The sequence below is a fragment of the Erpetoichthys calabaricus genome, chromosome 1, assembly GCF_900747795.2.
Source record: "Erpetoichthys calabaricus chromosome 1, fErpCal1.3, whole genome shotgun sequence".
NCBI lineage: Eukaryota > Metazoa > Chordata > Cladistia > Polypteriformes > Polypteridae > Erpetoichthys > Erpetoichthys calabaricus.
Window position 1 is genome coordinate 48986359 of NC_041394.2, and position 14928 is coordinate 49001286.

Below are 14928 nucleotides of genomic sequence, written 5' to 3' on the forward strand. Positions count from 1 at the left end.
GCTTTTTTCCTGTTAACACTAGCAGGAATGTATTTTCCCAGCAATGATCCTTGGGTTCATGTCCTTGTGAAATGTTAACTCATCCAACTAGAAATTCAGCTGTCCTTAAATTCAGGATACTAAGGAGTGAGTGCTGAGAAGTGGGGAGGCCGTAGAAATGTCCTGATAAAGTGAAGGGACATGGACGTAAAAACAGAATTCAGCTTACAGCGACTGAAGGTGAAGCTCGCAGATTTAACGAACGTCAGCACTAATTAATTCTGGTCTAGCTAACTAATTATGTACTGAACGGCTCCAGCTATTTTTATATGTTCAGAAAATGTACAAATTTAATGCCAGAATGTTTAACTGTTTCCTTACTGTAATCTTGGGTCACCTTGAGGACCTCCTGCACAAATTGTCGTGTTTCTGCCAGGGTGTGTTCCCTGGCTTTTGTTTATCTTCCTTATCTGCATATTCTTTGTTTGATTTTTCTGATTTTTATTATCTATATTTTTGTAACTTATTCTGATTATTTATTTACTATGGCTGTGTTATGTGTTCTCCTTTGTTCTTTGCACTGATGTCACCACTGACTGACTGCCCCCCCGCCTTTATATTTGAGGTTGAGGAGCAGGTCCTTTAGTGCTTTATGGACTGACGTTCAAAGAGTGCATTATTATACACTGATTTTCTGGTTTCAGGATTTACAGTATTACTTCTGTCTTTGAGCTTTTGATTCTTGGATTACGGATTTGGACTACTTTTCAATGGGTTGCCCTTTTAGACAAATCCTTTCTGTGTTTTTCTTCCATTTGTGTGCTTCTTCTGTTTATTATAAATAAATATCTTCCTTTTGAAGCCAAATACCCTTTTTGGGCCTGTGTAAGCCAAAGCCTCCAAGTAGAATTTTGGGTCAGGCTGCCTGGGGTGATCCTTATTTCTGGGCAGACTGGGGACGTCCATGTTCTGGTTGATGGGTCTTTTAGAGGCCTTACACCCCCTTTTTGCTATTTTGAGTACATTCAAATCACAACAAATAGTAAGCATCATTTTAATATTTCAGACTACACGCAGTGGGTCTGATTTAGGTGAGTTGATGGGCTGAGCCTTATCCATTCACAGATGTGCAGTGCTTGACATTTTAACTGCATATTGAATGGTATGCGTGGTGGTAATGCTGCTTGATGCTTTTAAGCTGCTCACCTACTGTGCCCAATTATGTGCCAGTGATTTGATGCAATATAAAATATTCCTGAAAATAAGGAGCCACAAGATTAATGATGGCAATTTTTACCTCATTTTAACAGTAAGTTAAAACTGGGGAACTGCCAGCATTAAATTATCATTATTGAAGTTTTCCATGAGAAGACCCCATGAATACTGCAAAATAATGCAGAACGGGTTGTCATCATGAAGCAGACAGAAACAGAAAACATTCAGATGATGCTGTTGTTGTATGACGCTAGGAGCCGATATGTCACACCTCTCCTTTGGCTTGTCATTTAACATCTACATTCACAGTCATAGGGCGCCATCTCAATGACATTGCCAGCTATAAAGTTATGTCTTTTAATACATTCTTGTTTATTCTGGTGCCAGGAAGTGGAGACCTGTGGCATCTTAGGCGGACATGCAAGTAAGAATTATAGAGAACTCTGTAAACGTGACAATACTACTACCTCTGCTACACCAAACCTCAACCTGTCCTGAGAGACCAAGTCATTTCCATCAAAGTGTTGTTTTCAGTTGGTTAATTTTTTTATTAATGGAGCATATATACCTGGACTTATTATTACTTCACTAATTTCTTAAGATTTAGAACCTTTGATCTTTTGTTTCTCTGGCACACAACTTCTATAATTGCTTCCTTTTTTTTCTTAGACAGCTGACATTTATTAACATAGCAGGCAACTTGTGGTTGCTCTTTATAAAAAAAGCTTTTTTTAAAGGAATAAAGCAAAAGATGAAGAACTGATTTGTACTAATATGATGTGGTCCACAAAACATTTTTATGGTGTTCTCAGAAAGGTGACATCTATAGTACTAGAAATGTCTTACATGGCAAAATGAGACCACTAACAAGTCTCAGAGATAATGGACAGGTCTCATTAATAGTGTCCTGTCACTGACTGATTGATTGATTGATTGGTTGATTGGTTGATTGATTGATTGATTGATTGATTGATCATGAAGGCTTCCCTCTGCAAGCTAAAATATGTCTGCTTGTCTTTTTCAGGGAAAGCTGGATGCTCTGTGGGTGCTTTTGAGAAAAGGATACGACCGTGTATCGGTGATGAGACCACAGCCTGGAGATGAGGTAAACAAATGATTCTTTATCTTGGACAGCAACAACAGTAAATTATTTACCAACAAAATTAAAGTGGTACAGTTTACTTATGATTTCTTGTATTCTTCTTAGCATTTGTGTCATTTGAGTTGCTCCATATGCTTTGTTGTCACTGTTATGTTTTTTTATTTCTGCCATATTGGTTGGATTATCAGCCAGTACTTTTGCTCTTACTGAAAGTCATGATTAGAGTGAACTGGATGGAAACGTGCTGCTGCTGACAATCAATAATTCCTTTTCTATCCTCCACAGTTTGAATTACCTTAGAAAAAAAGCAATGATAGAAATGTGCAAATGTGTTTTTATGTTACAATTCATTGACACCTCACTATGACTGGCAGGATCTTTGTGTGTCTCTGAAGTTGAACACTGAAGTTGGCGCACACGTGCTGTCTGGTTAGATAGATAGATATTAAAGCTTTCTGTCAAACAGAGCTGCTGTGTGTCCCTCAGAGGCTGACGGACTAAAATCATGTGACTTGTACATGCACTTTAACTCTTCAGTTCATTTTATTTGTGTTAAAGTTAGAAGGTCTCCATGTTCCTACTTTCAAATGTGTAAACAGGCTACTTCTTCAATATTTGCACAAATCTTTGTTTCTTGAGATTCAGGCAGTTTACTCTGTTTTGGTGTCCTGGTGGTTTTATTTCAAGCTTATTGTACCACTCGTTTCAGCAATATGCAGTCATTTCTTAATTTTGAATATGGGGGCTCAGTTATTAACACTTCTGTTTCATTTCTGCAGAGGTTCTGGCCACTGTACAATACAATACAATACAATTTATTTTTGTGTAGTCCAAAATCACACAAGAAGTGCCGCAATGGGCTTTAACAGGCCCTGTCTCTTGACAGCCCCCCAGCCTTGACTCTCTAAGAAGACAAGGAAAAACTCCTAAAAAAATCCCTTGTAGGGAAAAAAATGGAAGAAACCTTAGGAAAGGCAGTTGTAAGAGAGACCCCTTTCCAGGTAGGTTGGGACTGCAGTGGGTGTCAAAAAAAAGGGCTAAATACAATACAATACAATACAATACAATACAATACAATACAATACAATACAATACACAGAACAGAACACAAGTAATCCTCAATACAATATAATAGTGCAATAGAAAGATTACAAGTACAGAGCAGAATTCAACAGTAGATGATATCACATACTGTAATACGATTTGGAATGTGTGTGCGGTCTTTATTTGTGCTCCCCATGTGCAAGTGTGTTTCCTCCTGGTAATCCAGTTACCTTCCACACTGTACTGTGTAAAAATAACTGATAGATTGTCATGATGTACTGTAAGCCTACATGAGTGTGTCTTCTCATGGAACTTGTGTCCCTTCCAGGGCTGATTCTTCACATGTGTGTGTGTGTGCGTGTGTGTGTGTGTGTGTGTGTGCGTGTGTGTGTGATGCTGGTGGCTCCTCAGGACCCTATATTAGACTTAATGGGGTCAAAAGGGAATGAATAATTTGGAATACTTCACTCATGTTACCTCTTGGTCTTTATTCGCTTAGGCTGAGAACATTCAGTTGCTCCAGTCTTTCCGCTGAACGTTTTGCCTTTAATCCTGTAATTTGCTTTTTTATAACACTGTTTTATTTTTGTCATTACTGTATATGAGGAGCACAATAGCACACACTATTCTAGATGCAGCCTCACTAGAACATTATACAGTATCGCTCAAGAACAACTTCATAAGACGTGCACCCCAAGTGATAGAATCTTTTTCATCATTTATCTTCACTGTGTCCTTTGAGGCAGTGATGAGTTCATTGTGAGTCCAAAGACATTTTCATGCACGATCTTTTGTAGTTGGCTGGGATTGGCACCATCAGACCCCCGTGACCCTGTAGTTAGGATATAGCGGGTTGGATAATGGATGGGTGGATGGATCTTTTGTAGCTTGTTGTTCCACACCTGTATTTTACTTCTCACACACACATACCAGATCCTGCTCCATCAACATCATTTCTTGAGTCTTGAAGATCAAGTTGGAACCTTGACAAGTATCTGGATGAGGTATTAGGACAGCTGAGCTAACCAAGTGGGCTTCATGGACTGAATGGTCTCCTCTGTTTTGTCAGACTTCTTATGTTTTTGACAGCTCTGTGATGCATTAGTTAGTGCCGCTGCCACACAGCACTAGCAGACTGAGTTTAACATCCCACCGGTCACTCTGTGTGTGGGGTCTGTCCTTTCTTCAGGAATCTCGATGGCTTTTTCCCACTTATACCCCTCTTCCCAAAGATGCCTGTATTATAGTGATTAATGAATCAGAAACTGGCCCACCACGAGCAATGCACTGGGACTTTGTCAAATGTTGTTTGGTCCCTGCTTTATTCCTATTTCTGCCAGGGTGGGCTTCAGTTCAGTGATTTGGCATGTTGGAAATGTGTGAATAGTGGGAGTCAAGGACTTTGGCCAATTTGTCTAATTGTTATCTGTAAATATTGAATCCCCTCTTATGTTTAATGTATCTATAGCCTTGATCTGAATTAAAAAGTTGAACTACTTTTCACAAAAACAATTCTAGTTTTTATGGTATGATCACTTGTTTTTTGTAATGAAGCCGCTTCATTACCACCTACCAAAGTCTGCCATAAATGTTTTAACACTTTAATCGTCGGCTATTGATGAAGTGGCAAAGCTTTTTGGAAATCTGTCTCGACACATTCATGAATCTTTCTGCTATCAAAGACTTTCGCCACCTCCTGATTGTATCCTGCAATGTATGACTGTCTCTTAACACCATGAAGTTCAAAAGCTGATGTTGTCTATTTAAATTGCAATTTAAACCAAATCCAGCATTATCTCTAATTTAATATATTTAACATGCATTCCTCTAGATCACTAAAGTTCACAATTCCTAACTATAAGTGCTAATGTTTTCAAGGATTTTGAAATCATTGTTTCTTGACGCTATACCTACAGCAGGTGTCACTTCACTGACAATTTCTTTTAACTTTTAAACTTCCAGAAAAATATTTATTAAGCTTTTTTTATTTATGTTATTATTGTTGTTTCTCCAACCCTACATTCAAGAAGTACAAATGCTTGCATGTCAATAATGTGCCTCCTTCTTCTTTAAATTTAAAAAAGATCCACTGTTGATGTATACCTAACTAAATGCTATAAAGTGCTAGGGAATGCATGTACTGTAGTACGACAGACATTTTAGTATGGAGACGTGGCTTTCCATGTCTGACCACAGATAACATCCTCGTTCCTGTTTTGAAGGCTACACTTTATCTGTCAAGCATTCATTTCTAAGGATGTCAGTAACACAACCGCTCTGCTGATTTCATTATGAGCCGTTTCTAGACAGGTTGGCTTCCTCAAATAATTCACTTCCAGCCTCAGACAGAAACCGCTGTGACCAAACAGTCAATCCAAAGTCCTTTACTTAAACAATTTCATCTGCAAAAATGGAACTCACGGTTTACATCGTTTCTATTGATGCTTTTGTGGCCTTCTGTGCAAATGCAACGCACAGAAAAAATTGGCAAAGTGAGACTAAACGTCATATGTGAATTCCATCCGGGAGCATTATCCGTAAAAAGCATCAGGCTAGTTTCCGCACACAGAGTCTCCTGGTTTCACTTTTACATCAAATTCCACTTAATACCAGAAAATTACTGCTATTACCATAATTTGAGCAAGTCAGAAACTGAAGCACACACAGAGAGAGAGAAAGAAAGAGAGAGGCATGCAAGTCTGGTCACAAAGATGGACGCAAATGGATATGTAAAATAAAGCAGCGTAACGAATAGCAGCTGTGTTTGATTCACAAGGAGACGAGCCGAGGCACTGCGGGTAATAGCAATATGAAGCAAAACTTTAAATGATTTTAATATAAGAAACACTCCACTATACTACACCAGTGAGTTATGCTGGGTACGTTGGGACAAAGGGCATAGCTGTGTCAGTCTGGCCAACTTCCTACCCAAGGACACGTCCTCAAATAACAATACACTTCCATCGATGTGTGCTTTTGTCTGCTCACTGGTACTACTTTAGTTTACTTGAAAAACAATAAAAATGTACAACAAACAGCATGATTTAGCTCTTTTACCTATCCATGCAACCATTTTGCAGCCTGCCGGTTTAGTTTAGTATTACAAGGCAGGTCATCACAAGGCCGTCACACACACCCATAGTCAGACTCACAATGTCGAGTTGGCACTTAGCCCAATGCCCACATATGCGCACTGTGAGAGAATATATGTTTACTGTGTTTACTTTATATATTTCCTTGGCTTCTTTCAGTTTTGTGTAATATAAAGAAGCTATTAACACCTTGAATAAGTTACAAAATAACAAAACACTAATCTAAGACAAGGCACCTCACATGAAGGCTGATCATTTCCTCACCTTGATTTATTTATTTAAATTCATAAAGCAGTTTATTAATTTAACATCTATCAGATTCTCAGATGTACAGAGTTGCGATGAGTAGATTAGCCAGTCGAGCAGCCCTTCTGCCTACAGTCTATAAGTCGGTCTTCTTCAGTACATCATGGTGGTGTCACCTCACCAATACACAGAGCAGGTTCACTTTATAAAGGGGAAGGTCACCATTTTAGAGATATGGCCTCACTGTAACACTTGCCAGGGTGACTGTTGATGCCCCATGCCATTTTATACCATTCGTTTGTGCAATAAGAACTATCACCCCCTTCATTCAGTCCTCATAGAAACACATTCATGTCAAAGCCCACCTCACATACCTTGTACACACCCTGCTCCTACCTGTGGTTGCAATCACCCTGGTAGGGGAAAGTTCTGCACCTTTGCTATTTTACACATTATTTGGTAAGACTTTAGGTTAGGTACTGCAAAAACGCATCTATTACGCACTTACTCTTATGTAACAAGACCTTAGCAAAGGCTTCTTTTGGTGGTAAAGACACTTACAAAGCATCAGTAAAGTGGCTCTTCATCTGCGCAGTGCAGCCTACCAAAAGTCAGAGGTAGCGTAAGTGATAGATAGATAGATAGATAGATAGATAGATAGATAGATAGATAGATAGATAGATAGATAGATAGATAGATAGATAGATAGATAGATAGATAGATAGATAGATAGATAGATAGATAGATAGATAGATAGATAGATAGATAGATACTTTATTAAACCCAAGGGGAAATTCACATACTCCAGCAGCAGCATCTCTTGATATGACATACTGTACTTCATTACAAGGCCTGTGAATCCTTCATATTCATAAGTACTTTTACCAGCATATAAAAAGCCTTATGGCACAGAGATAAATAACCTCTTTACTGATGACTTATAACCATAATTAAGACTAAAAGAAGCCTTTGTTAAGGTCTTGTTATGGAAGAGTAAATGAATAATAAATGCTTTTTGCAGTACCTAAACTAAAGTGTTACCCATTTTTTCATATATCCACCTATTTTTTAACCTTCCTCCACAGCTTAGACTCATGGGGGTGGTTGCAGTCGCATCACAGGCCGTACAGACACCCCCTCACAGGGCCAGTTGAGAGTTACTAGGTCACAAACAAACATGTCTTACTTTCCTGTAAATAGAAGTTTGGTAATGGGATCGAACGTTCTCTATCGAGTTAAGTTCTACGATGTTTAAAAATCAAGAATAGTTAAATGTCTGTATGTCTGTCTGTGGAAAATCAAAACTGATTTCCACGTCTTAAAATTGCAATTTTTGTCAAAATATTATGTGTTTTTGCATTATGTAGAGCATCTGAATGACCACATCCTAGCAAAGATACATTTTAGAGTGAGTAGTTTCTGAGGTATCCCCCACTGAACAACGGGACCTGTGTGCAACAGTAACTTGATCTTGATCTCCTTCAAACAAGTCACTTCATGTTTGCTCCATTACACGCTTCCAGGTCTGTTTTTTGCTCCAGCATGGTCCAGTACTTATCCCTATATCTTTCAAAAACATGGCTACTGATAACTGATGTAAAAAATGTTTGATTTAATCAGGACTTTTGCAGTTTACACCGTTTAGTTATGGGACCCGGCCTATCGATTCATAAAATTGTAAAATCTTCTGGTGGTATCACTAAAGTGTAATTTACATGGAGGTACTGGATGGAGTATTTCATACCAGTTTTTCATGATGTGGAAGCAAAACCCCACACAGACACCAAGAAAATGTGCAAACTCCACAGAGACGGTGATGGAGCCAGGATTTGGACTCTGGGACTATGAAACAGCAGCGCTAAACAGTCGTTTCAAAAACAGTCTATTGAATGTAGGAAGTGATCAAATATCATTGAGTGACTTCCAGAATGTTATCTGGAAAAAACAAAACCTGATCATATGAAATCTAGAGGTGTTTCTTGCTCTCCTAATTGTACAAGACATTACATTTGGAGGCAACTTGTTAAAGAAGACAAAGGTGACTGACATCAGCAATTTGTACGACGTACAACTGAAAAAATGGAAATTAAATGCATATTCAAGTTTATTGCCATATAAAATTCTTACCTGCATGTCTCTTCAGAACAGCGACAAAAATCAATACATTTTGATACAAAGGTAAACGGAAGGCATTGTAACACATTTCAGGCCATGCTACTATTGAATACACACGTAGAGCTGTTGGAGTAGTGTAAACCCTGGCAATTGCTGTACCGATCAGCCCCTTTCCTGTAAATCTACAACACTCTGCACCCCTTAGACCAGTGCTGACACCAGTATATCCAGTTTCCAATGTGCCTGCAGCAGTTCAGTCTCCATCTGGGATTCATCCCCTTGTCGTCCTAATGGTTGGCTCAGTGGTCTAGCAGAGGGCCGAGCTAAATGAAGTCCCTTGCAGCCCTGAAGCTCCAGTCGCTGTTCAGAGTGAAGTGCTGATGTCACTTACTGCTCTCGGAGCAGTTCTGCTGCTGGACCCCAGTCATCCCCCTCATTATTTTGGGAATGGCCACCCTGCAGCATCTCCATATGCACCGTTTTATTGATAGACTATGGCCTACAGACTTGAGCGTAACAAAAGTCTGCTGGTGAAAGTTGGAGGAATCAAACAGTCAGCTTGTTTTATTTTAAGCAGACCACTTTTCAGCCGCCAGTTTGGCTGCAACTGTAAAAAAGAACTTCAAAAGCAATTTCTAGCTTTCTGAGACAAGTTAATTGTAACGAGCAGTGTAAGCAGGGGTCCAGGGTGTGAAGGGGCTTGTCATTGCCTGATGCCAGTAGGCCAAAGACTTAACGGACTCACGACCCTTTTCTGTCTTTCTTTTGTTTGGTGATAATTGCACAAACCTCCCCCACTTTTTGCCCTGTTCTCCAAAGGCTCTTTCCAGATGCAGTGGGAGTTGGGGGGGGGTAGGGTAGGGAGCGGGTTTGGGTTTGTTTTATAGAAGTGATTCCAAAATCCGCGCACAATGTCTTGTAATAGGCCGAAGAGCAGGGCGTCATGAGATTATACTTTGCAGATGGCAGGCCTCCCTGGTTGTACCTCCAGTTCCTTTTTTAAGCATGGAGGTGAGGCCTTGAATCTGCCAGTCTGCTATTCCCATTATCGCCAGTTTGTGACTGCTGGGACTTGTTAACGCCTCAGCATAGCTGAAGGAACGCGGCTTGACAGTTTCACCGAAACCCTTCAGAAACTTGGAAGCGTGCAGCTTGATTACAAATGCGGCAGCCAGCACTGCTGATCCCATGAGACTGACTGGAAAAAGAGATCTACATTCAGTTTTAATAACTTGGAGTATCCGAAAGAAAAAGACATTTAATGTATTGGCAGCTGTTTTCCCGTAGCACAATTATTAGAAAGAAAGCCTGACCTGTGAATGCTGTAATTCTGCCAATAAATGAGAACAGAAAATGACAATGGGTTGGGGACCAGCCAGGTGTCCCCATTTAATTCATAAGAATAAAAATAAAATGAAAAGATTAAAAAAAAATGGACATCTTGTATCCCGTGTGCTTTCGTCAGGAAAAAAATTTCTCCATCGTGGAGTACCATTTGCTGTGTGAAAGTGTGGTCCGAAAGGTGGCTGTGCTCTTTAAATAGCTCCCAGGGCAGAAGGGCTGGGACCACCGGGGTGATACCAGGACTGATGTCACAGCCCCTTATGAGCCTTGTCCTTGGGTCTGTGGGGAGGAGAGAAGAGGTGGTTAGTGGCCTCTTTTGCTCTGGCACTGCAGTTGGTTGTCTTACCTTGTTAGATCCGTCAAGATACTCCCCACGCACTTATCATAAGTCCATTTCTACTTCTGCCAAAAACTTTTTTTTAATGTTGTTTGAAGAAACTAACATTCTATATGATCAGGTCTTACTTATACAATGAAGAGGATAACATTACATATAATCAAGTCAAACTTAACAAAACAGAATTCATTTACTACCCGAGGGAAAGAGAGGGGAGCCAACAGCAAGAGCAAATATTTAAAAACAACAAAGAAGGAAACATGTCCCTTTCCCCGATAAAAATGTTTGTTCTAAAAATTTTTTAATCAGATCTTGCCAAATTTTATTTGAACAGATGCTCTATGTGAGAATTTGATTTTTTCCAATTTCAAATAGTACAGAACATCAGTTATCCACTGAATTATAACAGGTGGTCTGGGATTCTTCCAGTTAAGCAAGATGCGTCTGCGTGCCAGTAATGTCATAAAGGCAATTACAGTTTGTTTGTTCTTCTGCACTTTAAGCCCATCTGTGAGTCCACCAAACACAGCTGTTAATGGGTCAGGAGGGATTGTGACATCAATGCTGTCTCATAGGCATTCAAATTTTTTAGACAAAAATGATGTTAAGTTGATGCACTTCCAAAACATGTGGCCCAGAAAGGCTGGAGTTTGATTGCAACGTTCACAGGTTGAATCTTGGCTTGGATACAGCTTGGACAATTTTAACCGAGATAAATGTTATGATGAAAGATTTTAAGTTGAATGATTGAGTGCCTTGCGCATATGGAGCTGGAGTGTATTCGATGCATGGCTACCTTCCACTCCTTTTCTGACATATTGAGTGAATGATCCTTTCCCCCATGTTTCCTAGGATCTCTGAAAGGAAGAGACTTTAAGATGTTTTTATATATCGCTGAGATGCTGTGCGAGTCTTCAAGACTGATCAGTATTTCTTCTGGAATAAAAATTGGTGGGAGGTGTGGAAGGTTAGGTAGGTTCCTTTAAGCAAAGTTTCTGATTTGAAAGTAGTGGACAAAGTGTGCAACAGATAAAGCTTCTCTGTCTTGTCTTAAAGTGCTTCCTACATTGATTCCATATTCTGAGTGATTGATGGACAATTGGACTATTGGTATATTGATGTAGTGGGGTGTGTTACCTTTATGGATGCAATGAGAAGTCAAGCAAAATTACGCCTTTTATTGGCTAACTAAAAACAATTTACAATATGCAAGCTTTTGAGGCAACTCAGTTCCCTAATTCAGGCAAGATGATGACATTTTGCTTGACTTCTTATTGGTATTTTGATGACAATTTGTTTTTACTGGGGCACAAAGCAGTACATATAAAGAAGTACACCAGGATTTTAATTCTATTGCAGTCCAGGCTTGTGTATATTCATCAATTTGTGTCGATGTCCAGGTCTTTATGGCCTGTTTATTTGCCACCCAGTAAACAATTGAAAGTTAGGTAGTGTCATGCCACCGTCCCTACCCGCTTTAGGTTGTTGTAGAGTCGCCTTTTCAATGGCTGGATGTCTCAAATTCCAAATAAATGAGGTTATAATTAAGTCTAATTTCTTAAATAATGGTTTGTTAATGTATATAGGGATGTTCTGAAATAGAAGAAAAAGCTTATGAAGGACGTTTATCTTGAGAGTGTTGATTCTTCCTGCTCGTGTGAAATGACCATCTGTTCACATTGTGTTTGATATTTTCCAAGCTGAAAGCAAAATTTTGTTGTAAAAGATCTTTATATTTGCTTATGATGTTTACCCCTAGATATTTAAACTGATCTGCTAAAACAAACGTGAAGGTGTTCAGTCTAATCTTGTGTGCCAGAGAGTTCACTGGAAAAAGCATACTTTTAGTCCAGATATCTTTTGAAATTCCACTAGTGCATTAAGGACTACTGGTAAAGATGTTTGTGGGTCTGATATACAGTATACAGTACCATATCTGCATAAAGTGATATTTTCTATTCAACTCCTTCTCTGATAAACCCCTTTATCTCTGATGCATTTTGAAAGTAAATGGTGAATGGCTTGATAGCAATTGCAAAAAGCAATGGTGATAGGGGGCATCCTTTTTGAGTACCATGTTCTAGTCTGAAGTAGTTTAAAATAATGTTGTTAATACAAACAGAGGCTTCTGAACTGCTAAAAATAGTTTTACCCATGCACATAAGTTTGGGCCAAACCCAAATTTGTGCAATGTGGTGAATAGGTAGTCCCATTCAAACATTTTAAACGCTTTTTCAGTGTCCAAAGATAATAAGAAATCTAGTGTGTTTAGATTTAATGGGTGAATATATTAAATTAAACCAACATCGAACATTAGAAACTAAGTGTCTGTATTTAATAAATCCGGTTTGGTCTTGTGATATTACAGTAGGAAGCACTTTTTTAATCATTCTTGCTAGAACTTTGGAGAGTATCTTAACATTGTTATTTAGCAGTGAGATTGGTCTGTATTGTGCACAAGTGTAATAGGACCTTAATTTTCTTTGGAAAGATGGTAATTAATGCTTGGCGAAAACTTTCAGGTAAAATTTTAGTTTCTATAAATATTGCTAATAATATTGGTGTTAAAAGTTTGTCTAGCTCCTCTACACTGAGTATCTAGCTGTGGTATTTGTAATGCATCAAAAATCCTTAGATTGTGTATTATCTTCTTTAATCTGGGTAGAATATAAATACTTATAGTACTCTCTAAATGTGTGATTTATATTTTTGTGATCAATGATTTTATGTCCATCTCTGTTGGCAAGCTCTCTTATTGCATTGTGAACTTCCAGCTTGTGGATTTGTTAATATCTTATTAGCTTTCTCTCTGTGTTTGTAATAATGATGTCATGATTTAAAGATGAGTTCATCCATTTCTTTTGTTGTCAAGGGGTTAAATTCTGATTGCAGAACCTGTCTTTGCCTTTAAAGTGCCTCATTTGGAGACCTGGAGTATACTTGATCTATTCTGGTAATTTTGCTGATTAACTCTAACGCCTTCCTCATCTCCAATTTATTTTTATGGGAAAGATATGAAATAATCTGTACTCTCAGAAAAACCTTCAGAGTTTCCCACAGTATTCCTGAAGAGACCTCTGATGATGCATTTCAAAAAATAATGAATTTGTTTGGAGGTGAATTCTGTACAGTTCTCATTATCTAATGACAGGGGCTTAAAACACCAGCTCCAAAATCAGTCTGTGGGGCTTAGTGTTTTAAGTTACAATGATCGGGGGTCAGGCAAGCGAAGTGAGATCACGCGGCACGGCAGCAGCAGATGACTCACTGTGTTCAACCAGTGGAAACTGAGAATTTTGAAATGTTCAGAAATATAGCAGTTAGCATCATCTGGTCTTTGATGGTCTACTTTGTCTATGCTGTTCTTTAGTTTTCCATCCATTTTCTTTTACACAAATGTTTGTTTGTGAGGCTCCTACACGTATCTACACCTAATCACTTGAATCAGGTCATGCAGTAGTTGCAAACAAAGAGTTCAATAATTACATGAATATTTCCATGTCCAGTCATTTTAAAACGACTGCCATCAGCACATAAAATTCTTAGAGGACTTCAGTGGTAGCCTGATTGTGACCTAATAATGAAAGTCCAGTCCGTGGTTTAAATTCATAGTGAGAAGGAAATGTTACTTTGTTGGAGGCAAGCAGAAAGATATATGAAATTTATTCTTTTCTTCAGGAATCTTTCTGCAACCAAAATATTCCAATACAGAGTTGCAGGAGGTTGAAGTCTACACACCGTCTGGCACACCAGGACAGACTGGCACACTGCTGCACACAACACACGCCTTTACATCTGGGCAACCAGCCTGACCCACAGAAGTCTGGGACATGGGAGGACACTAGAGTGCCCAGAGAGATCCCACACATACGTGCGGAACAAGGGCAAACTGCACGGACACCTTGAGGGAGCAATGGAGTGTGAGGGCACCAGAGCTTTATCATGGTATCCCCTCCTATTTATTTAAGTTAACCTTTTTTTTGCAATATTACAAGTCTTTTAGGTGCATAACACAGTACTATATGCGCATTTACAGAGTCGACAGGCTGATTTTCCTCTCCCCCCGAGTGTTCTCCTTCACTCTAACAGTATTAAACACATCATTAGCAGCCTCTGCTCCTCCAGAAGAGTATCATTAAACCATCAGCTCTGAGCGTCAAAGTGTAAAGTTAACTGGCCCAGCTTGCTAGTGACGCAAGAATTTCCAAGATAAACCCAAGTGTTTCTAGGCGACCCTTTATTTGAAAAGGAAATTAGAGCAACAATATTTGTATTTCTTTTTTTTTTCCAGTTTGTGCTCCATTTATCTTTTTCTTATTACTGTGCCGCCCAAGGTGTGTCTGGGAATTGCATTACACATTGCATCAGCCTGGGTGTCACATTAAATTTGAATATTTACAATGCCCCCCCCCACCCCCCTCCCCCGACAGCAGGCTCTGCTGGACAGAGTGTCC

General features: G+C 39.1%; 1 protein-coding gene across 1 annotated transcript in view; it reads left to right on the top strand.

Annotated features, from left to right (window-relative positions):
* LOC114645829 (anthrax toxin receptor 1-like) overlaps positions 1-14928 on the top strand; it is a 242445-nt gene that overhangs the window by 167985 nt on the left and 59532 nt on the right. The window contains exon 17 of the mRNA XM_028794072.2: positions 2219-2299. Coding sequence (XP_028649905.2) covers positions 2219-2299 — 81 coding nt within the window. The remainder of the gene's footprint in view (positions 1-2218; positions 2300-14928) is intronic.